We start from the raw sequence: 24,982 nt of genomic DNA on the forward strand, positions 1-24,982 counted from the left end.
CCGTTGATTCTGCTTCCTGTGGCATTGGGTGGATAGAGACACCGATGTGTCCCTTTCTGTCTGAAGATAATACAATGTTACAGTTATCCACAAAGGAGGTATAATCACACTGTAATGACCTTGAGATGTTTTCACTTGTACATAATATATCAAATATATTGCTTGAAAATTTGTTAAAACTTAAAAGTATTATTTTGTGTGTGTTTGGCTTTTTTGGAGGAAGTGGTCTGCTGTTAGATAATAGAGTAATACTTTTTTTGTTTGTTTTTTTTCAGGCTCTGTTCTGTTACTTCAAATTTTGGTTGAAATTTACAGATGTGTTTTGAATGTTCTAACCTTTATTTGTCTTGAACATGAAGGGTGGCAAGGAAGGAAATCTGCAAAGACATGCTTTACATATGAGCTAAAAGGGAAATTTGCTTCTACACAAAATAAAATGTTAGTCACACATATAATGATGGGTTTGTAACTGTCCTGTTACTATTTTGTCCACTACTGAGTGACTTTATTATTTTTCTTATTGCATATTTTTTTTTTCTTACAGCCTAGTTAAGAATGACCAACTTCGTGTTTTTAGTCATTTTAGTGAACAGGCAGTCTTCTGTTTCAAACAGAGAAATGTCTGTTAGTAAGAAATTTGCAACAATAATGTAGGGCTTTTTTTAGCGGTTTGTTTTGGAACTTTACATACACTTTTTAAAAGCAGCTGCAAGGAAAAGTGTGCGTAGGTTTTTGTTTCTTAAATGTTAATGTAAGGGATATTTAAAGAACTATGTGAAGCTTTTTAACAGTGCTTTGACTTTTACTAGTTAAATATTTTCTGAACTGTAGTTTTACTGTAAGATGGCAACAATTTTACATAAGACCCTAAATTTGCTTTACATAAACAAAATTTTTCTTACAAATACTTTTTTTTTTTTTTTAATTTTTTTTTTTATTATACTTTAAGTTCTAGGGTACATGTGCATAACGTGCAGGTTTGTTACATATGTATACTTATGCCATGTTGGTGTGCTGCACCCATCAACTCGTCAGCACCCATCAATTCATCATTTATATCATGTATAACTCCCCAATGCAATCCCTCCCTCCTCCCCCCTCCCCCCTCCCCATGATAGGCCCCAGTGCGTGATGTTCCCCTTCCCGAGTCCAAGTGATCTCATTGTTCAGTTCCCACCTATGAGTGAGAACATGCGGTGTTTGGTTTTCTGTTCTTGTGATAGTTTGCTAACAATGATGGTTTCCAGCTGCATCCATGTCCCTACAAAGGATGCAAACTCATCCTTTTTTATGGCTGCATAGTATTCCATGGTGTATATGTGCCACATTTTCTTAATCCAGTCTGTCACAGATGGACATTTGGGTTGATTCCAAGTCTTTGCTATTGTGAATAGTGCCGCAATAAACATACGTGTACATGTGTCTTTGTAGTAGAATAATTTATAATCCTTTGGGTATATACCCAGTAGTGGGATGGCTGGGTCATATGGTACATCTAGTTCTAGATCCTTGAGGAATTGCCATACTGTTTTCCATAATGGTTGAACTAGTTTACAATCCCACCAACAGTGTAAAAGTGTTCCTATTTCTCCACATCCTCTCCAACACCTGTTGTTTCCTGACTTCTTAATGATTGCCATTCTAACTGGTGTGAGATGGTATCTCATTGTGGTTTTGATTTGCATTTCTCTGATGGCCAGTGATGATGAGCATTTTTTCATGTGTCTGTTGGCTGTATGAATATCTTCTTTTGAGAAATGTCTGTTCATATCCTTTGCCCACTTTTTGATGGGGTTGTTTGTTTTTTTCTTGTATATTTGTTTGAGTTCTTTGTAGATTCTGGATATTAGCCCTTTGTCAGATGAGTAGGTTGCAAAAATTTTCTCCCATTCTGTAGGTTGCCTGTTCACTCTGATGGTAGTTTCTTTTGCTGTGCAGAAGCTCTTTAGTTTAATTAGATCCCATTTGTCAATTTTTGCTTTTGCTGCCATTGCTTTTGGTGTTTTAGACATGAAGTCCTTGCCCATGCCTATGTCCTGAATGGTACTACCTAGGTTATCTTCTAGGGTTTTTATGGTATTAGGTCTAACATTTAAGTCTCTAATCCATCTTGAATTAATCTTCGTATAAGGGGTAAGGAAAGGATCCAGTTTCAGCTTTCTACTTATGGCTAGCCAATTTTCCCAGCACCATTTATTAAATAGGGAATCCTTTCCCCATTTCTTGTTTCTCTCAGGTTTGTCAAAGATCAGATGGCTGTAGATGTGCGGTATTATTTCTGAGGACTCTGTTCTGTTCCATTGGTCTATATCTCTGTTTTGGTACCAGTACCATGCTGTTTTGGTTACTGTAGCCTTGTAGTATAGTTTGAAGTCAGGTAGCGTGACGCCTCCAGCTTTGTCCTTTTGACTTAGTATTGTCTTGGCAATGCGGGCTCTTTTTTGGTTCCATATGAACTTTAAAGCAGTTTTTTCCAATTCTGTGAAGAAACTCATTGGTAGCTTGATGGGGATGGCATTGAATCTATAAATAACCTTGGGCAGTATGGCCATTTTCACGATATTGATTCTTCCTATCCATGAGCATGGTATGTTCTTCCATTTGTTTGTGTCCTCTTTGATTTCACTGAGCAGTGGTTTGTAGTTCTCCTTGAAGAGGTCCTTTACATCCCTTGTAAGCTGGATTCCTAGGTATTTTATTCTCTTTGAAGCAATTGTGAATGGAAGTTCATTCCTGATTTGGCTCTCTGCTTGTCTGTTACTGGTGTATAAGAATGCTTGTGATTTTTGCACATTAATTTTGTATCCTGAGACTTTGCTGAAGTTGCTTATCAGCTTAAGGAGATTTTGGGCTGAGACGATGGGGTTTTCTAAATATACAATCATGTCATCTGCAAACAGGGACAATTTGACTTCTTCTTTTCCTAACTGGATACCCTTGATTTCTTTCTCTTGCCTGATTGCCCTAGCCAGAACTTCCAACACTATGTTGAATAGGAGTGGTGAGAGAGGGCATCCCTGTCTTGTGCCAGTTTTCAAAGGGAATTTTTCCAGTTTTTGCCCATTCAGTATGATATTAGCTGTGGGTTTGTCATAAATAGCTCTTATTATTTTGAGGTACGTTCCATCAATACCGAATTTCTTGAGCGTTTTTAGCATGAAGGGCTGTTGAATTTTGTCAAAAGCCTTTTCTGCATCTATTGAGACAATCATGTGGTTCTTGTCTTTGGTTCTGTTTATATGCTGGATTACGTTTATTGATTTGCGAATGTTGAACCAGCCTTGCATCCCAGGGATGAAGCCCACTTGATCATGGTGGATAAGTTTTTTGATGTGCTGCTGAATCCGGTTTGCCAGTATTTTATTGAGAATTTTTGCATCAATGTTCATCAGGGATATTGGTCTAAAATTCTCTTTTTTTGTTGTGTCTCTGCCAGGCTTTGGTATCAGGATGATGTTGGCCTCATAAAATGAGTTAGGGAGGATTCCCTCTTTTTCTATTGATTGGAATAGTTTCAGAAGGAATGGTACCAGCTCCTCCTTGTACCTCTGGTAGAATTCAGCTGTGAATCCATCTGGTCCTGGACTTTTTTTGGTGGGTAGGCTATTAATTGTTGCCTCAATTTCAGAGCCTGCTATTGGTCTATTCAGGGATTCAACTTCTTCCTGGTTTAGCCTTGGGAGAGTGTAAGTGTCCAGGAAATTATCCATTTCTTCTAGATTTTCTAGTTGATTTGCGTAGAGGCGTTTATAGTATTCTCTGATGGTAGTTTGTATTTCTGTGGGGTCAGTGGTGATATCCCCTTTATCATTTTTTATTGCATCTATTTGATTCCTCTCTCTTTTCTTCTTTATTAGCCTTGCTAGCGGTCTGTCAATTTTGTTGATCTTTTCAAAAAACCAACTCCTGGATTCATTGATTTTTTGGAGGGTTTTTTGTGTCTCTATCTCCTTCAGTTTGGCTCTGATCTTAGTTATTTCTTGCCTTCTGCTAGCTTTTGAATGTGTTTGCTCTTGCCTCTCTAGTTCTTTTAATTGTGATGTTCGAGTGTCAATTTTAGATCTTTCCTGCTTTCTCTTGTGGGCATTTAGTGCTATCAATTTCCCTCTACACACTGCTTTAAATGTGTCCCAGAGATTCTGGTATGTTGTATCTTTGTTCTCATTGGTTTCAAAGAACATCTTTATTTCTGCTTTCATTTCGTTATGTACCCAGTAGTCATTCAGGAGCAGGTTGTTGAGTTTCCATGTAGTTGAGCGGTTTTGATTGAGTTTCTTAGTCCTGAGTTCTAGTTTGATTGCACTGTGGTCTGAGAGACAGTTTGTTATAATTTCTGTTCTTTTACACTTGCTGAGGAGTGCTTTACTTCCAATTATGTGGTCAATTTTGGAATAAGTGCGATGTGGTGCTGAGAGGAATGTATATTCTGTTGATTTGGGGTGGAGAGTTCTATAGATGTCTATTAGGTCCGCTTGGTGCAGAGATGAGTTCAATTCCTGGATATCCTTGTTAACTTTCTGTCTCGTTGATCTGTCTAATGTTGACAGCGGAGTGTTGAAGTCTCCCATTATTATTGTATGGGAGTCTAAGTCTCTTTGTAAGTCTCTAAGGACTTGCTTTATGAATCTGGGTGCTCCTGTATTGGGTGCATATATATTTAGGAGAGTTAGCTCTTCCTGTTGAATTGATCCCTTTACCATTATGTAATGGCCTTCTTTGTCTCTTTTGATCTTTGATGGTTTAAAGTCTCTTTTATCAGAGACAAGGATTGCAACCCCTGCTTTTTTTTGTTCTCCATTTGCTTGGTAGATCTTCCTCCATCCCTTTATTTTGAGCCTATGTATGTCTCTGCATGTGAGATGGGTCTCCTGAATACAGCAGACTGATGGGTCTTGACTCTTTATCCAGTTTGCCAGTCTGTGTCTTTTAATTGGAGCATTTAGTCCATTAACATTTAAGGTTAATATTGTTATGTGTGAACTTGATCCTGCCATTATGATATTAACTGGTTATTTTGCTCGTTAGTCGATGCAGTTTCTTCCTAGCCTCGATGGTCTTTACATTTTGGCATGTTTTTGCGATGGCTGGTACCGGTCATTCCTTTCCATGTTTAAGGCTTCCTTCAGGGTCTCTTGTAAGGCAGGCCTGGTGGTGACAAAATCTCTAAGCATTTGCTTATCTGTAAAGGATTTTATTTCTCCTTCACTTATGAAACTTAGTTTGGCTGGATATGAAATTCTGGGTTGAAAATTCTTTTCTTTAAGAACGTTGAATATTGGCCCCCACTCTCTTCTGGCTTGTAGAGTTTCTGCCGAGAGATCTCCTGTTAGTCTGATGGGCTTCCCTTTGTGGGTAACCCGACCTTTCTCTCTGGCTGCCCTTAAGATTTTTTCCTTCATTTCAACTTTGGTGAATCTGGCAATTATGTGTCTTGGAGTTGCTCTTCAGGAGGAGTATCTTTGTGGCGTTCTCTGTATTTCCTGAATTTGAATGTTGGCCTGCCCTACTAGGTTGGGGAAGTTCTCCTGGATGATATCCTGAAGAGTGTTTTCCAACTTGGTTCCATTTTCCCCCTCACTTTCAGGCACCCCAATCAGACGTAGATTTGGTCTTTTTACGCAATCCCATACTTCTTGCAGGCTTTGCTCATTTCTTTTTCTTCTTTTTTCTTTTGGTTTCTCTTCTCGCTTCATTTCATTCATTTGATCTTCAATCGCTGATACTCTTTCTTCCAGTTGATCGAGTCAGTTACTGAAGCTTGTGCATTTGTCACGTATTTCTCGTGTCATGGTTTTCATCTCTGTCATTTCGTTTATGATCTTCTCTGCATTAATTAGTCTAGCTGTCAATTCTTCCACTCTTTTTTCAAGATTTTTAGTTTCTTTGCGCTGGGTACGTAATTCCTCCTTTAGCTCTGATAAGTTTGATGGACTGAAGCCTTCTTCTCTCCTCTCGTCCAAGTCATTCTCTGACCAGCTTTGATCCGTTGCTGGCGATGGGCTGCGCTCCTTTGCAGGGGGAGATGCACTCTTATTTTTTGAATTTCCAGCTTTTCTGTCCTGCTTCTTCCCCATCTTTGTGGTTTTATCTGTCTCTGGTCTTTGATGGTGGTGACGTACTGATGGGGTTTTGGTATAGGCGTCCTTCCTGTTTGATAGTTTTCCTTCTGACAGTCAGAAGGACTGTCTGTTGGTCTGTTGGAGATTGCTTGAGGTCCACTCCAGACCCTGTTTGCCTGGGTATCAGCAGCAGCGGTTGCCGAAGATAGAATATTGCTGAACAGCGAGTGTACCTGTCTGATTCTTCCTTTGGAAGTTTCCTCTCAGGGGTTTACTCCACCCTGTGAGGTGTGGGGTGTCAGACTGCCCCTAGTGGGGGATTTCTCCCAGCTAGGCTACTCAGGGGTCAGGGACACACTGAGCAGGCAGTCTGTCCGTTCTCAGATCTCAACCTCCGCGTTGGGAGATCCACGGCTCTCCCCAAAGCTGTCAGACAGAGTCGTTCGCGTCTGCACCGGCTCCCGCTACTTCCCCTGTTGGTCTTCAGCTGTGCGCTGTCCCCAGAGGTGGAGACTACAGAGACAGGCAGGCTTCCTTGAGCTGCTGTGAGCTCCACCCAGTTCGAGCTTCCCAGCGGCTTTGTTTACCTAGTTAAGCCTCAGCAATGGCGGGCGCCCCTCCCCCAGCCTCGCTGCTGCCTTGCGGATAGATCGCGGCAGACTGCTGTATTAGCAGTGAGGGAGGCTTCGTGGGCGTGGGACCCTCCCGGCCAGGATTGGGATATGTTCTCCTGGTGTGCCTGTATGCTTACAGCGCAGTATTGGGGTGGGAGTTACCCGATTTTCGAGGTGTTGTGTGTCTCAGTTCCCCTGGCTAGGAAAACGGATCCCCTTCCCCCTTGCGCTTCCAGGTGAGGCGGTGCCTCGCCCTGCTTCAGCTCTCGCTGGTCAGGCTGCAGCAACTGACCAGCACCGATTGTCCGGCACTCCCTAGTGAGATGACCCCAGTACCTCAGTTGAAAATGCAGAAATCACCGGTCTTCTGTGTCGCTCGTGCTGGGAGTTGGAGACTGGAGCTGTTCCTATTCGGCCATCTTGCTCCGCCCCACAAATACTTTTTTTAATGTTGCAATTATTTTGGGAAATATACGTTTTTGAGAAATAAGTTGCATTTATTTTTCTAGTTAATCTCTTACTTTAAAAATAGCATTTAATATTAAATTTAAAAAATAAATTATCTCTTTTCTTTTTTTTAATGAGTTTTGCTCTTGTCGCCCAGGCTGGAATGTAATGGCACGATCTTGGCTGACTGCTACCTCTGCCTCCCAGGTCCAAGCGATTCTCCTGCCTCAGCCTCCCAAGTAGCTGGGATTACAGGCGCCTGCCACCACGCCCAGCTAATTTTTGTATTTTTAGTAGAGACCGGGTTTCACCATGTTGGCCAGGCTGTTCTCAATCTCCTGACCTCAGGTGATCCATCTGCCTCAGCCTCCTGAAGTGCTAGGATTACAGGCATGAGCCACAGTGCCTGGCCTTCAAATATATTTTTACCATATGAATAGCTTTAAATTCTCCGTTATACCCTTTAATGGCTATCTACTATATATTTTTTAGTTTAAAAAAAAAAGCCTTAGGAAAATTTACTTTCCATAGACAGAATTTGTTTAACATTGTGCATTTGAAATTTTGTATTAATTCAGCAAGGAATATATACTATTTAGAATAATATTGATACTGGTGAAATAGTATGAAGGTATCACTAATTTTATATTTAATTTGCCAGGACAAAGAACTCTTAAAATTCCACTATTTTCTTGATATAGTATGTATATAAAATTCTGTTTTGGAACATGTTAGGAGTCTCATTTACTATTAACTTGTAGAAAGCATATTTGCATTGATTATGATTATGTGTTTTTACATTGCTACCTATATAATGAAACAGGATGGTAGTACTGCATTGCAAGTAGATGGCATTTATGCTAAATAGTGTTATCTCAAGGGAAAGGAGGATTTTTATATTTAATGGCCCCAAATTCTTACTTTGTATTTCTCAACTGCTTGTGGATGTGTTTTTTAGTTATGAAAAAGAGTAACAACTCAGATTATCTTAAGCACTATTTACAGTAGTGAAATGAATACCCTAAATACGTTACCCTTTCTTATTAAAAAATATTTTTAGAGGAGCTAGAAAATGCAGTAATTATTCCACATTATTTTTATTTCTAATAAAGTTACCATTATTTTCTCGTCTTATTTGTTAATAAGGTCAGTTGGAAAAGGTAGTCTTTCACCATATGTCAGTGGCTCCTACATTTTAGTGTGTCTGAGAATCTCCTGGACCTAGGCATGGCGACGCACGCCTCTTACCTCAGCTACTTGGGAGGCTGAGTCAGGACCATCGCTAGCGTCCGGGAGGCAGTAGTGCACTTGGAAGTAGTAGAGTAGCATGATTGTGTCTGTGGATAGCCCCTGCACTCTAGCCTGGGCAACATAGTGGGACCCTGTCTATAAAATGAATGACTAAAAATAAAAAAGAATCTCCTGGGTACTTGACAAATATGTGGATTCCTAAACCCACTAGAAATTCAGAATTACCAGTCTATGTGATTAACAAGCTCCCAGGTGATTAAGATGCATTTGGTCCTCTAATAAACTTTTGACAGGTAGCAGTTCATTAACATTAATTCAGTTCTCATTCATGTTAACTCAACATTAATTTCAACATTAACTTAATTTTCATTAAGTCTTCAAGGAGTAAGTCTTTGCTACTGAGCTGGGATTGTTTCACTTAAAAACTTACATGAGAGTACTCTAGCTATTTTAATAGCTTTGAAAGTTAAAATAATGAGTTCTCGTGTTTTAGATTATAATAACATATTTGTGTAGAGTTCTATAGTGTAATAGTCACTATTACATCTATTGCCATTTAATCTTCATAAAAAGCCTGTAAGGTAGGTAAAACAGGTATTATTACTTTCATTTCATGCACTGAGAAACAGGCTAATGAAAGTTAAGTAACCTGCCCTAGGTCATGTAGCTAATAAACAGCTGAGATTCACTAGAACATAAGTCTTGACTCCTAGACCCGTGCTCTTTCCATATCAACCCATATTAAGTTATCTAAAATTGAAGCACTGAAAAAGCATGTGCATACATTTAAATATGTATATGTATATGTATCACACTCACATGTATATACACATGTATCATCAGAAATGATTAAACTTTTTCTAATTAAAAACTTAGTATGCTGATTAGATGTTGGCAGTTTTAGGCAGTAAACATGCTTTGTCTTACAAACTGTAGACTGTGAGTTCCATAAGGGCATGTACCGTGTATTGTATATCTTGGTATTCTCATTGCCTAGCCTAGTGTTTTGCATAGAGCCCCCAGGTATTCAAGGGTTTGATGAATGAACAAATGGTTAAATGAATGACCTTTAGGTTTTTTTGTCAAGGGGTGTTTAAAGGTTTTTGATGTGTATTTTTGTCTCAAAGTGGGAAAGGTTCATTATTGAGCTCTTGACTTTTAAGTGGGGATGACACACATTCTTGAATCATGAGTACATGTAGTACCAGTTCTCACAAGCAGATGCCAAATACTGCTTCATGAACCAGCACAACAATCGTATGATGATAGTAATTTCTTCTCTTTCAATGTGTTATGACATATTTTACAGTTTTTAGGTATTTACAGGTAATTTTTTTTTTCAGTCAATGTAATGCAAGGGTGTCTAGCCTTTGGCTTCCCTGGGTCACATTGGAAGAAGAAGAATTGTCTTGTGCCACACATAAAATACACTAACAGTAATGATAGTTGATGAGCTAAAAAAAAAAAAATGCCAAAAAAATTAATAATATTTTAAGAAAGTTTATGAATTTGTGTTGGGCCACATGCAAAGGCGTCCTGGGCCGCACGTGGCCTACAGGCTGCAGGTTGGACAAGTTTGATATAATGTATGTTACTGGGTAAAATTAAATTCTAAGTAGAGGAGAAAGGGGCTCCTCGTATTTTATTATTTAAAAATTATTTATTTATTTGTATAGGTATGTATAATACAAGTGTCTTGCTGTGTTGCCTAGACTGGTCTCATACTCCTGTCCTCAAGCAATCCTCCCACCTCGACCTCCTGAGTAGCTGGAATTACAGGCATGACCCACCAAGCCTAGTGTACTATTTATTGTAGAAATACTTTAGAACCCTTTAGAGGATATCTAAAAAAATGTTTCTAAACCTAACAAACTTTTGAACTACTGTTATGGCTTTCTCCTTGCCTTTCTTTCTAGAAGTACATTGATCCAACTCCTGTTCTATCCAAGTTGTGGTGGTGGTTCAGAAAGATTTTCACTATTCTGTTATCTGTTTAGAAGATATCCTTTTATGTAATATAATTTTTTTGGTGTCTCTTCCTAATTGTATAAAATCTCCTAAGAGGCACAATCACCCTTTTTATCTTAGAGCCAGATTATCCCTTTGCCAATTACCCAGAATGTCCAAATATGCAGTTTTGATAGGCCACTAGTTTTGTTTGATTTTGTTTTTATCAGTATATTTAATTTTTCTGTCTGGTAGGAGTAGGAAGAATGCATGAATGCAGTGTAAGTTAGTCTATGTCTCTGCATACTTGCAACTTGTAACTACTTTGGTAAGGAATTATATTGAATCAGTGGTTCAAAAGAAGTTTTGGATAAGCTGTGGTTTTCATGTATTTCTACAGTTCTCCTTTTTAAAAAATATTGCATATAGTTGTTAAGTGCATTCATTACCAATCCTGAAATCCCGTTTCTAAAAGGCAAATGTCTAGCAAAATACTTTTTCTTGAGAAGATTGGAGAAGAATTTAAGAGGAGGCAACACTAAACACTTCTCATGAAGACATGCCTTCAGTAGATGTTCTGGGCACTGGTTTTGATTCAGTTTTTGGTGCTTACCCAAGCATTCCTCCCATGCACTTTCAAGTTCTTTCTGGCCACACTGTGATTTTGCCTCAGTGAATATCTGTAGAATCATGGGACTTTGGCCTTTACTGTTGTTGATAATATTTTATTGTGAACACCCTTTAATCTTTGGCATACTAAAATTTCATCTAAAGCATCTTTCAGCCTAGAAATGCTTTTTTGTTTTTTCCCCAAATATTGTCTTTTTAAAAGACAAGACAATTGAGTAAAGAATTTACTTTGAGAATTTTGTTTCCTTACTGCTCCGTTTTCCCATTCATTATTTTTGTTGCTTTTGACCTGGAAACAATTTCTTTTTCCTGTATCCTTCTCTAATCTTTTAGCTCTTTTGAAAACTGAAGCTTTCTACTGTTACTATTCCTTGTGAATGTCTGTTTTTCCTTGCTTACTATATACTCTCTGGCCTTTACCTCATTTCCTTTTGGTTCCTAGAGCACTTACGATTCTCTTTTGAGGTACTTATTTTATCTTGCATTTTTAAAGGAACATGTCTGTATTCTCTGAAATGCAGACTCTGTGAGGGTAAACTCTTAGCTTATTTACATTTGTGTCTTATAAGTGTCAAGCATGGGGTTTTTCAATGAGTGGATCTCAATCAATATTCTCTTGGATTAAATTAATCTTCTAGTTTGGCTTCCATGAGTATAATTATATAAAAATCACTTGTCTCCAGGAACCTTTGTAAAACCTGAGCAGAAGACGGTTTTTTCCTTTGGTATAATTGGTCATTTTCTGCTTTAGGTTTTTTTGTCCTGATTTCTGATGCATTATGAGAACGACACATCTTGGCAGTACATGTCTCTCTTTTGTTTTGGTTAGAAATAAGATAGTCACATTCTAGAACTGTAGCCTAAATCAGCGTTTCTCTATTTCTGGACCTAGTGATAGTTCTTAACTCTATCAGCACATTGCTGGAATTAGCAAGAAAGTAGCAGCAGTTAAAGACCCTTCCCTTTCTTTTAATGGCTGCATAGTATTCTATGGTGTATGTGTACCACATTTTCTTTATCATTAAGCTGGAAGCCATTATCCTCAGCAAAGTAATGCAGGAACAGAAAACTAAACACCGTATGTTCTCACTTGTAAGTGAGAGTTGAATGACAAGAACAGATGGATACATGGAGGGGAACAACACACACTGGTCCCTGTCGGGGGTTGGGGTGAGGGGAGGGAGAGCATCAGGAAGAATAGCTAATGAATGCTGGGCTAAATACTTAGGTGATGGGTTGATCTGTGCAGCAAACCACCATGGCACATGTTTACCTTGTAATAATCCAGCACATCCTGCACATGTACCCTGGAACGTAAAAGTTGAAGGAAAAAAAGAAACTCTCCCTTTCTGGTATTTAAAAGATCTTGGACTCTCAGCTTTCCTTCCCATCACCTAAAGTAGAAGCTGAGCGTTAATAACTTTCAGCCATAAGTAAAGAAAATTGTAAACAGTGGAAAATAACTTTAAAGTCTTGGGACTAGGATTTTCACTAAAACCAGGAAGAACTTTTTGTGTAGCATTCTCTCGGCTTTATTTCTGTATTAGTGTTTTCACTTATTAGCAAAGAGCTTTGTGTCAATGTTATATACATGAGGTACAGTGGTAAATGGAATAAATATATAAATGATAAATGATGACAATTTATCCCCCTTCTTTCCCTTTAATTTCAGCAAGATGTAAAATAAAGTAATTGGGGTGGAGTCACATAAATATATATTTTAATTCCTTCAACTTCTAGTAAATAAATGCTTTCTGCCTCTGGTTGTCAGAAGTGTGAAATCCATCTTTTCAGCAGGGCCAGTTATCAGCAGAGAGGATCAGAATTGAAGTGAGTGAGAGGCCCAATCAGGTGGAAGATGCCTAGGGGCCTATCAGAGAGACACAGGGGCAAGTATGCCTGGCCTCAGCTGTAGCTTGCCAATTAACCTGCTGAGCAGCTTTGGGTTTTATTTGTTACTTGGGGAGAGAAGATGTGAATAACCAAATTAAGACCCCTCATGCATACAGAGTGCCTCATATGTCTCATGTTTATGTAATGTATTATGAATGTTAAATGCATCAGATGCCTTATTATATTTACAACTTCATGAATATTAGGTGCTTTTTGCATATGTAGTGCCTCATCAATGTAGATTTCTCTTGGTCCTTCCATTCTGTCTCTCTGTAGGGATAGATACTAGACTAATTAACTACAAATGTCCCAAGGTATCCCTGGGGAATTGGTTCCAGCCCCACCTCCTTGCCCCCTGTGGGTACCTAAATCTGTGGATGCTCAAGTCCCTTACATAAAATGGCATAATATTTGCATATATACTCACACATCCTCACATATACTTTAAATCATCTCTAGGTTACTTATAATAGAAACTACAATATAAATGCTATGTAAATAATTGTTATACTATATTTTCTTTTGATGGAATCCTGCTATAATCTTGGCTAAGTATAGCCTCGATATCCTTGATTCAAGTGATGCTCCAGCCTTAGCCTCCATAGTAACTGGGACTACAGGTGCATGCCACCATGTCCACTTTGTATTTTTTTGTAGAGATGGGGTTTCTATATGTCACCTAGGCTGGTCTTTAACTGTTGTGCTCAAGTGATTCTCCTGCCTCAGCCTTCCAAATAATGGGGAGTACAGGCATGAGTTACCACTCTCAGACATTATACTGTATTTTTAAAATTTGTATTTTCATTGTTTTTGTTATTGTGTTATTATTAATTTTTTTATTTTTGATCCTTGGTTGGTTGAATCCACAGATGTGGAACCTGGGGATATAGAGGGCTGCCTGAATTTCCCTTTATACTCAATGCATCTTATGAATTCTGCCTGTCTCACAAGCTACTTATTTACTGATTACTTTTCTATGCTAACACATCTTAAAAGCGTTACCTAGGTCTTGTAAACTGTATGCTTATTTGTCTTCTATAGCAGAATTACATATTTTCAAAACCAAATTCACATTATAGGGCCTTTGAAGTTGTGGTTCCCTCTCTTTCTGTAACCCTCTTACTCCAGGGATTATTTCTGTCATCTTCTCACTTGGGCTCTTCAAGTACCTTCTATTAATCTCCTTTTTGATCTCCCAGCCTAAAACAATTCTCCTGCCTCAGCCTCCTGAGTAGCTGGGACTACAGGCACATGCCACTATGCCTGTTTAATTTTTAAAATTTTTAGTAGAGAAGAGATCTTGCTGTGTTGCCCAGGCTGGTCTCAAACTCCTGAGCTCAAGTGATCCTCTTGCCTCAGCCTCCCAAAGTGCTGGGATTACAGACATGAACCACCATGCCCAGCCTGTTTTTTGTGTGTTTATATCTTTGTGCATGAGTTCATGTAAAAGAACTTCCTCATGAACTATCATTCAGTACTAAATATGGCCACTTGAAACCAAGATTCAATGACCTTTTTCCCTATGATGGTTTTTAAAATGTAGAGTGTAAATTTCCTAGAACACTCAAGTGCATATTTACCGTAGTGTATACAACATTGTTGTACCATAGATAATAAGAATGTGTCAATTGCTTTGAGTTTGCAGACAGAATTACAGTTAGAACAATCATTTTTAGATGTCAGTTTTACTTGTGGTTATAGAAGAGCCCCTGGGGATACAATTTAAAAGTCTGGCTAAGAATATTGTGTCATATTTGTGTGGGTGGCTGTGGTTGAGGCAGAACTTTGTGAGTCATACTCAAAATCTGAGGAATTTGTTTCTTACTTATCTACCATTGTGTTAAGTCTGTAAGTTCTGCATTCAGCTATTTACATGTTTTTGGATAGTGCCTGTCATTAGACTATTTTTGCCACCACTCAAGTTGCTATGGCCACGTGTGAAGACTCTTTGTAGGCCAGTGGATCCAAATGTTAGTGTTATTATTTGGGGGAATTGGTGAAGATGTCGATCCCAGGGCCCTACTACTCCAACAGTCTGTTTGGCTTCCTTCAGTGAGGCTCAGAAACATGAATTTCACTCATTCAGCAAATGCTTGAGTACCTACAGTATATGCCAGGAACTGTTCTGGGTCATAGGAATATATCAGTACTACTGTCTTGTAGCCTTGGGAGTCACTGCTGGGAAAAGGGCAATCACATATTAAATAAGTTAATTACATAATATGTTAGAAGGTGATAAGTACTGTGGAAAAAAATAGAGTTGATTAAGGTGAATCAGCAGTATGGGGGTTGGTTTCAATGGGGGCTAAGAATGAAGGTGGAAGTGGGAGTGTAGTTTTACCTAGCTCTCAGTATTATTCTGATATGTGTTTCACTATATTTTGAAAAACACTGCTGTAGACATTATAATTTAAAATGATAATTTAGTATGATTTCCCATCAATTGTGGTTCTTGAAGTAAAAAAAAAGTATTGAACACAAACATTATGCTATGCGTTATAAAGAACCACAACAAGTATTTTAGCAGTTTTGTTGGAGTATAATTTATAGACCATAAAATTCACCCAATGCAAGTATATAGTTCAGTAATTTAGTACATTGATGCAGTTGTGTGACCATTATCACAATCCAGTTTTAAAACACTTCTCAAGAAGTTCTGTTGTATTTACTAATGAGTCAGTCTCAGGCAACTACGGATCCTGTTTTCTATCTATGTAATTTTGTCTTTTCTAGAAATTTTTTAAATAAATAAAATCATACACTATTTAGTCTTTTGAGTGTGGTGTGTTTCACTTAGCATCATGTTTTTGAGGTTTATTCACACTGTTGCATATGTCAGTAGTTCATTTCTTTTTATTGCAGAGCAGTATTGGATTGTATGGTTATACTGCACTTTATTCATTCACCAATTGATAAATATTTGCATTATGCCTAGTTTTTGGTTATTTTTGAATAATGCTGCAAATATTTACGTATTTCTCTGTCTATGCAAAGACATTACATATGTCTTCCCCAGTTTTGGGAACTTGGGCAAATTACTTCGTCTCTCCTGGCTTGACTTTTCTTCTCTATAAAATGAGGGAGTTATAGTAAGTATTCTTTCAGGCCCCCTCAATTTCTATTATATAATAATTTAGTGCACAAGTATATATGTGTGTACCCATATAATTACTCTATTTCTTAACCATTTTAATTCATTATTTGAGGAAAACAGTATGCTTCCTGCTTAGGGATGTAAAAATATAACGTTTCATTTAGTAAGAGCAATTGTTGAATTGTTCATTCATTTACTTCCACATTTATTAAGTTTTGACTGTTGCTTTGTGCTGAAGATAAAAGATGGAAATCCTTGGGGACCTTAGGGATCTCATGGTGTAACCTAACCCAGATTTGATTGCTCACTGCTTAAAAACCAAACACAAGAGGTGAGGGTTGAGAAAAAAAGCAGGTTTTAATCAGAGAGCCAGCAAACCAAAAAACATTTAAGTACAATTTTACATTTTAAAATTTACCATAGGGTTTTTAAAGGGCAACTTGGTATGGGATATATGTGGGTGTGGTACAGAGTGGGAGGGTCTCTGTGCCTTGTTCTGATGGCTATCTTAAGTAATCACTGGTCCGGAGGTCAGGTTGACTTTGTCCCGATGGTGGTGGACTAATTGTTTGTGACCCCGCTAAGCGGGAGGATTCCACAGGGGTCCTGTGCCTGGTTTGTTTCAAGATTAGCCGCGGGAATTTTTTAAGAGCCTAATTAGATAAGCATGTATTGCTTGAGTAGGGTGTTTAGAGAGGGAAGGAATGAAGAGGTGAGGCGGAGGGAAGGAAGAAGAAGAAAGTGGGTGATTTTTCTTCCTTTTTTTATTTTTTGAGATGGAGCCTCGCCCTTGTCACCCAGGCTGGAGTTCAGTGGTGCCATCTTGGCTCACTGCAACCTCCACCTCCTGGGTTCAAGCGATTCTCCTGCCTCAGCCTCCCGAGTAGCTGGGTCTACAGGCGCCCGCAACCATGTCTAGCTAATTTTTTATATTTTTAGTAGAGATGGGGTTTCCCCATGTTGGGCAGGCTGGTCTCCAACTCCTGACCTCAGGTGACTCGCCTGCCTTAGCCTCCCAAAGTGCTGGGATTACAGGCGTCAGCCACTGCGCCCGGCTGAAAGTGGGGGATTTTTATAACTGAGGACATAGGTTATGGTTGCATAACAGAAAAGACATAGCTAGACAGATTAATGAAAATGCTATGGAAACATGGCGGTATGGATACGTGGTAGAAGAAGCCTTAACCTTAGGAGATCAGGATTGGCCTCCTAACAGAAGTAATGCTGTGAAGAAGCGGGTGGGTGAGATGAGCGGGATAGGATGGGCATTTCAGGCAGAGGATAGAACAGTTCTAGAGCAATGGAAAGAGAAAGAGCCTGAAGTGTTTGAGGGCAGAAATGAGCCAACCTAGCTTTAAAAATAATGGGGAGCTACTAAGAGATTTAAATAGAAAATTAGAATTTTTACTAAATTTGATGTTTTTGAAAGGTTGCTCTAGCAGGTTTATGGAAAACAGTTTAAAATATATGTATGGTAGTGGACAGGGAAATGGGCTGAGTGGAGGTAGCGAGAACAGTGAGAAGACTGTTGCTATTGTCCAGGTGAGATATGGCTTTGGACTGAGCTAATAGTTGGGATGGTTTGAGAGATTTTACACAGATACAATGAGATCTTCATAATGGATTAGATGTGAGATAGGTAAGAGAGAAGGCTAGGAAGACTGGCATTTCTCATTAATGGAGCTAGGGATTGGTGTGGGAAGAGCAGAGATGCGTAAAGACAGTTTAGTTGTCCTTCGATATATATGGGAGTTTCAGGAACTCTCCCACATCCCTTCTTTAGAAAAGAGATTGGGATGGAAATGAAGATTTCAGAACTGTAACTGTATATAAGGTCACTGTGAGAATCAAAGGCAATGACATCTGAAATTGTCGTGCTAATATTACATAATCACCTGACAAAAAGTGGTAGATCTGGGTTTTCTGACTCCAGTGCGGAAGCTCTTCTACTCAGTGAAATATATTCTTGTGACATTATCATGGAGGGGATATAAGCAGTCCCTGGGGTTGTATTCCAATATCTTTAAGATCTTTTCAAGTCTTGAGATTGGAACTAATGTAAACTATGTAAATCAGTGGCTGGTACATAGCATGTGCTATATCAGTGTTTGTGATTATTCTGTAAATCTACAGCAAAATTGACAAAAATGCAAGCCAATGTTTTATTTATGTCTAATTAGTTATAAATAAGTTTGCCGAAAGCAGTAAGAAAGATTGCTTGGATAGAGCCACATGCAGTTTCTTTAAAGATTTGGTTAATGAAAATGAAGTTTAAATTAGGTGAAATTCAACAGGTTTTCTGCTTCAAAAGGGTAAATAGACAAAAGACTGCAGCATTTGATGTGATGGTGACCTATGTATTGCATACTCTGCAAAACTTGCAGAAGAATTGGCTTAGAAAAAGTGCTGCCTGGCTGCTGCAGAGCTTTGATTAGCATCTGAATAGAGGAATGAAAAAGAGATGAAACCAAGCATTCAAAATGAGGAGGACTAATGGATTTCCTGCAGATTGGTTTAGTAGTATAGATACTTGAGTTCTGGAATATGCCTGACCTGGTCTGGCTGACTACAACACTTAATCTAAGCTGCAATGCTTGTATTGCTATGTTGAGCTCAGTGTTATAAAAGTTAAAAACCTACCTACTTCTATTTATATTTCCTTGTTCTTCATCAACAAAATTGGATGGTTTCTTGTGAGGGTTAAATGACAGTACATGAAATTACATGAAAACCCAATTGTGGCTGTGGGGAAGGGAGACAGATTTGTAAACCCCGGAGCGAGGTTCTGCCTACTTGAGGCTGCTGCTGCTGCTGTGCGGAGACGCCCAATGTGAAGCCACCATCATCATGTCTGACCAGGAGGCAAAACCTTCAACTGAGGGCTTGGGGGATAAGAAGGAAGGTGAATATATTAAACTCAAAGTCATTGGACAGGATAGCAGTGAGATTCACTTCAAAGTGAAAATGACAACACATCTCAAGAAACTCAAAGAATCATACTGTCAAAGACAGGGTGTTCCAGTGAATTCACTCAGGTTTCTCTTTGAGGGTCAGAGAATTGCTGATAATCATACTCCAAAAGAACTGGGAATGGAGGAAGAAGATGTGATTGAAGTATATCAGGAACAAACGGGGGTCATTCAACAGTTTACATATTCCTTTTATTTTTTTTTTCTTTTCCCTCAATCCTTTTTTATTTTTAAAAATATTTCTTTTGTAATGTGGTGTTCAAAACGGAATTGAAAACTGGCACCCCATCTCTTTGAAACATCTGGTAATTTGAATTCTAGTGCTCATTGTTCATTATTGTTTGTTTTCATTGTGCTGATTTTTGGTGATCAAGCCTCAGTCCCCTTCATATTACCCTCTCCTTTTCAAAAATTATGTGTGCACAAAGAGGCCACCTTTTTCAGGACATTGCATTTTCAGGCTTGTGGTGATAAATAAGATCAACCAATGCAAGTGTTCATAATGACTTTCCAATTGGCCCTGATGTTCTAGCATGTGATTGCTTCACTCCTGTTGTAGCATGTTCTAGCATGTGATTGCTTCACTCCTGTCACTCCTTCACTCCTGTCACTACTGTGACTTTCAGTGGGAGATGGAAGTTTTTCAGAGAACTGAACTGTGGAAAAAAGACCTTTCCTTAACTTGAAGCTACTTTTAAAATTTGAGGGTCTGGACCAAAAGAAGAGGAATATCAGGTTGAAGTCAAGATGACAGATAAGGTGAGAGTAATGACTAACTGCAAAGATGGCTTCACTGAAGAAAAGTCATTTTAAGATTTTTAAAAAATCTTGTCAGAAGATCCCAGAAAAGTTCTAATTTTCATTAGCAATTAATAAAGCTATACATGCAGAAATGAATACAACAGAACACTGCTCTTTTTGATTTTATTTGTACTTTTTGGCCTGGGATATGGGTTTTAAATGGACATTGTCTGTACCAACTTCATTAAAATGAACGATATTTGTAAAAGTCATACTAATACTTATTTTATTTTAATTGTATAGAAATGAAAATACCTAAAGTAAGGTTTTCTTGCATAAATACTGGAAATTGCACATGGTACAAATTTTTTCTTCATTACTATACAGTGATGATGTTAATGACTTTAAAGCACTGAAAGTTACTGAAGGGCTTTCTGAATCAAGGATTTAATTAAGGCCACAATACCTTTTTAATACTTAGTGTTCTGTTTTTTTAAAACTTGATATTCCTGTATGGTGCATATATATGATACAGTTACCTAATCATGTTGAATAAATGGGCATGCAAAAAAAAAAAAAAAAAAGAAAACCCAATTGTGATTTTCATGTTATTTCGTGTAATGTTATTACCCTCAGTGCCAGGCACATTGTAAATGTCCAACCTGTGTTAGCTCCCTTTCTCCTCACTCCACTGCAAGCAAAGAAATAGTTAAAAATTTATTCTTGCCGGGCGCGGTGGCTCAAGCCTGTAATCCCAGCACTTTGGGAGGACGAGACGGGCGGATCACGAGGTCAGGAGATCGAGACCATCCTGGCTAACACTGTGAAACCCCGTCTCTACTAAAAAAATACAAAAAAACTAGCCAGGCGAGGTGGCGGGCACCTGTAGTCCCAGCTACTGGGGAGGCTGAGGCAGGAGAATGGCGTGAACCTAGGGAGGCGGAGCTTGCAGTGAGCTGAGATCTGGCCACTGCACTCCAGCCTGGGCGACAGAGCGAGACTCCGTCTCAAAAAAAAAAAAATTATTCTTTTTCTCTTAATACTTTTGGGAAAGCATTAGAAAATTGCCTCAGTTAGTTTATTATTGCCTATCTTAGGCTGGGTTTCCTAGACAGCAGTGCCTAGAAGCTTATGCTCTATCAAGTGGGGAAATAACAGTGTAACAGAAGTGAGGGAAAAATGAAGCAAGGCAGAGAAGACGGAATGACAAATAGAAGGTGACACATAATGGAGCTGCGAACACAGCCAAGTCACCAGGGGTGTCTCTGGACAACCCATATGGAAACATTCATTTGGGATTAGTCCATTGGAGGGAGGAAAGGGAAATAATTTATCTGTGCCTTCTTCCTATCTCTTGTCTTCCGTGGTTAGCATTTGCCTCCTGCCTTGCTGGGTTCTGCTACTCATTCCATAAGCTACTGGGAAGCCAGATCCTGCAACCCCATGGAGCAGCCCTTCATTTGTGTCTAGAATGGTGGGAAGTGCAAGGGTTTTTGTGAGTCTAGTCAGACCAGGTCTGATGCCATACTACTGCAGGTCTTGTGCAGTGCCAGGAGCTCAGCCCTCTCTCCAGGCGAGGCTGAGATAGCTGACAAGGTTAGGAGGTGATGCAGGTGGGGCTGAAGGATCTACAGAAGACCAAAAACTGGGTTCCCTACACAGCAATTTCCTTAGAATGCTATTTATTTCAGAAACGTTTTCTTTTAAAATGTTGGTCCTTGTTTTATGTAAACATCTAGTATGGCTCATTTATAGTATACATTTTCCCACAATCTGAATTTTATTTTATTGTCTTTTTATTTTATTTTATGTATTTATTTTCTTTTCTATTTTATTGTCTTTTTCTTTCAAAGAGACAATAAATTTTTTTAATTGTCTTTTTCTTTTAAAATTTCTTTTAAAATGTTGATCCTTGTTTTATGCAAACATCTAGTATGGCTCATTTATCGTACATATTTTCCCACAATCTGAATTTTATTTTATTGTCTTACCAGTGACAGCCAGTGTAACACATGGTGCTGAATTATCTCAGCCTTTGAACATATGAGTGCACAGTGCTGCAAATACTCTCAGCCTACAAGAACACCAACTACCTCCTTGTCCTGAACTGAAGAAGTTTATCTAACTTGCTTGCACTTCACTTTGGCCTTTCCATTTATTTCACTGCCATTTATTTCACTTTCTGGCAAACATAAGTGGTTGACAAAAGGTATGCAAGGGCTGGGTTTGCCACAAAGAAACAAAGGAATGACCACTGGATTATAAATGAAAATGTTCTTGTGAAACCTCCTTCTAGGAAATGCTGAGCAAACAGAGTAATCTCCCTTATGTGCAGCAAAAAGCACCACACACATCATTGCAGCCTGCGAGGACTGGCTGGTAGTTATACAAACAAGGGTTGGGAGAATGATGGTTGAGGCATGCTGTGGCTGCAGGCAGCATGAAGAGCCAGACATATATTTATATCACAATCTTCTTGTCACTCTTTCTTTCATTCTTCATGTCACACTCTTTTTGTCACTCATTCATGAAAAGCCAGGCAGCACTTTTTCTAAGCTCTGTTAATTAGCTCTAACTAATGATGCTCCCTCTTCACTGGAAATATCCTTTTAATCCCCAGGTCCTGCTGATTTTTCCTTCCACATTTACTGTGTCTTATCCCCTGACTTGTGCTTTTGTGATTATTTCCATCTTTATCAATCTCTTCTTTTAAAAAATTGCAGTTTAAGGCTGGGCGCAGTGGCTCACGCCTGTAATCCCAGCACTTTGGGAGGCTAAGGTGGGTGGATCACGAGGTCAGAAGTTCGAGACCAGCCTGGCCAAACTAAAATTGCAAAAAATTAGCCGGGCGTAATGGCAGGTACCTGTAATCCCAACTACTCAGGAGGCTGGGGCGGAAAATTGCTTGAACCCGGGAGGCAGAGGTGCAGTGAGCTGAGATTTTGTCACTGCACCCCAGCTTGGGTGACAGAGCATGACTCCATCTCAAAGAAAAGAAAAACTGCAGTTTTTAGCATTTGATTTGGCTTTTACTTCATACACTATTGTAGATTTAATATATGTGATTACATATACATGAGTGTGATAGACTTGTTTCTCCAAGTAGATTATAACTCTTTGGAACCAAATTCTTGTTTTTTATTTTTATTTTTTATATTTGAGGCAGGGTCTCCGTATGTTGCCCAGGTTGGTATCAAACTCCTGGACTGAGGCGATTCTTCCATCTCGGCCTCCCAAAGTGCTGGGATTATAGCCGTGAGCCACCACACCCAGCTATGAACCAAATGTCTTAAGCCTCCTCTGTATACACGACTAAATTTAGTGCAGGATGCATAGGAAACACACTATAAAACCCATTTAGATAGATAGTATCGTTTGTCAACTGAACTTTAGCTATCTGAACTCAGGAAGTGAATTTTTTTTTTTTTTTATTGAATCCTTCAGTATCCAAACTTGCTATTTGCTACCTAAAAATTAAGAACCAAATAGATTTGGAATTTCTTGCATTTTGAGCTTGTTATTGAAACTCTGTCTAAGCCCAAGAACCAAATAGATTTGCACAGCATAGGATACTCTCCTTCCATATTTATGTTGTGTTTCAGTGATGGAATCAGCATGTGTTACGCTGAGACTCTCGCTATGGCTCCTTCTATCCTGACTTCAGTATAATAATTACACTCAATTATTTTTATCATAATTACTCAAGTAAAATAATCATACTGTTACCACTATTGTGAGGGCTGTGGCTAGGCAGGAAGTGTGACCTAGAGAATACTCACAGGGTTTGGAATAAGACATGCATTGGCTTGAATTCTGGCTCTCTCTGGCACTTAATTGTCCATATTTTACTTTTGTCACATGTAAACTTACAAAATTAATACCTACTTCTTTGGATTATTGTACAGAGTAAAAATAATGCATGTAAAATGACTGCCATATATGGCAGATGGCAGTGCCATATATGGTAGGCACTTGTTGAATGACATATATTGTTGTTTTTTTCCAACAGTGCTATTAATCATCTTTCAGTTCTGACAAATATATATATGTATTTCCTTCTTTTAGGCAATCAGTCAAGTAGTTTTTGTTTAATATCTTTTGTAGGTTATACATTACAGTGTATATATGACTTTATATATAATACTTTTTTAATATAGTTCGATATAACATAAATGAAGTTTATCCCACAATGTTGTGGTGGAGCAAAGTTTAGATCTTAGGTTTTCATTGTTTTTAATTGTTTTTTCTTTTTGAATAAACTTTAGTCTCCTAAATAAAGACTACCTTCAAGGAAACAAAATCTAACATCCAGTAATTCTGTTTGTCTCTACTTTTCCTCATAAACTTGAATCATTCACCTCTTATTAGCATAAATTGAGTGCTATTGTCTTTTTAAACCAGAATTTTCTCCTTCCATTAACAATTCTTATTTAAATCATTCACTTCCATGAAAATATAATGGGAATGATCTGAATACTCATACTTTGTAAAGGTTTTACAGTGTGTGGATTGCACAAGTGAGAAAAAACCTAGGTGTTTTGTTGTTGTTGTTGTTGTTGCCATTTTGAATAGTTTCCGTAGTCTTACTTCTCTCATTTTCCTAAGAACCTGCCATATGGGAAGCATAGTGCTATATATAGGAGGTTAGGTATATGGGAGAAGAGATACAAAGATCAATCAAAGATGCAAGTAGTGTCCCTAAAACACAATTTGGTTGAAAGTGTGTGTGGGAGACAGACAAATGTACAGAATGATTGGAAGGTGTATAGTGTGTGGGGTAGTACGGGGAGAAGAGGAAGATGTGAACATCTCACATCCCACATTGCCTGACATCCCAGCAGATCTGGAGTAGAGGGATAGGCTGTTGGGTTGACACCATATAAAAATCTTCAAAATATGTAGTCATTAATGGAACCTGAATTAAATTATTGAAATTACTGCAAATTAACATTTTAAAAGATATCCATCTTCATAATAATAGACACTTCAGAAAGAAAATGCCCTGCACTCCAAAAGAGTAATGGATAGGAATCTATTGTACTGCTCCCAGGAGAAGGTGGTCATTTTCTCAGTGGGTCCCCAAATCTTGGCATGCCTTGGAGCTTAATGGAAGAGATATCTGATTATGGTAAATGTGTCTTATCTTTGAAAGTTCTTTTGTGGTTTAAATTGCTCACAAATGTGATTTGGTTTTGGGGTATTACGGACTGGTGGTAGTGGTAAGCAGACTCCATTGAAAATAGATGCATAGGAGCCTATATTTTAATTGCCATCTAGCAATTAAACTTTTAATTTGCCATCTAGGGCATCTAGCAAGTTAATTTGCCATCAATTTAA

General features: G+C 38.5%; 2 protein-coding genes across 8 annotated transcripts in view; both read left to right on the forward strand.

Annotated features, from left to right (window-relative positions):
* KIF21A (kinesin family member 21A) overlaps positions 1-24,982 on the forward strand; it is a 163,591-nt gene that overhangs the window by 37,922 nt on the left and 100,687 nt on the right. The window lies entirely within an intron of this gene.
* Positions 18,783-19,266, forward strand: LOC115900065 (small ubiquitin-related modifier 1-like). 2 transcript variants are annotated; one of them, XM_030939752.1, is made up of 2 exons: positions 18,783-18,948; positions 19,018-19,266. In XM_030939752.1, exons 1-2 carry the CDS (start codon positions 18,783-18,785, stop codon positions 19,176-19,178), a joined length of 327 nt encoding a protein of 108 aa, XP_030795612.1. In that variant the 3' UTR covers positions 19,179-19,266. The 2 variants fall into 2 exon arrangements, with proteins under 2 accessions (XP_030795612.1, XP_030795611.1); XM_030939751.1 differs by having other exon boundaries at positions 18,783-19,266.

This window comes from Rhinopithecus roxellana, chromosome 10 (genome assembly GCF_007565055.1).
Source record: "Rhinopithecus roxellana isolate Shanxi Qingling chromosome 10, ASM756505v1, whole genome shotgun sequence".
NCBI lineage: Eukaryota > Metazoa > Chordata > Mammalia > Primates > Cercopithecidae > Rhinopithecus > Rhinopithecus roxellana.

Coding starts and splice junctions, on each gene's coding strand:
- LOC115900065 (XM_030939751.1), top strand. CDS start 18,783: ATGTCTGACCAGGAGGCAAAACCTTCAACTGAGGGCTTGGGGGATAAG.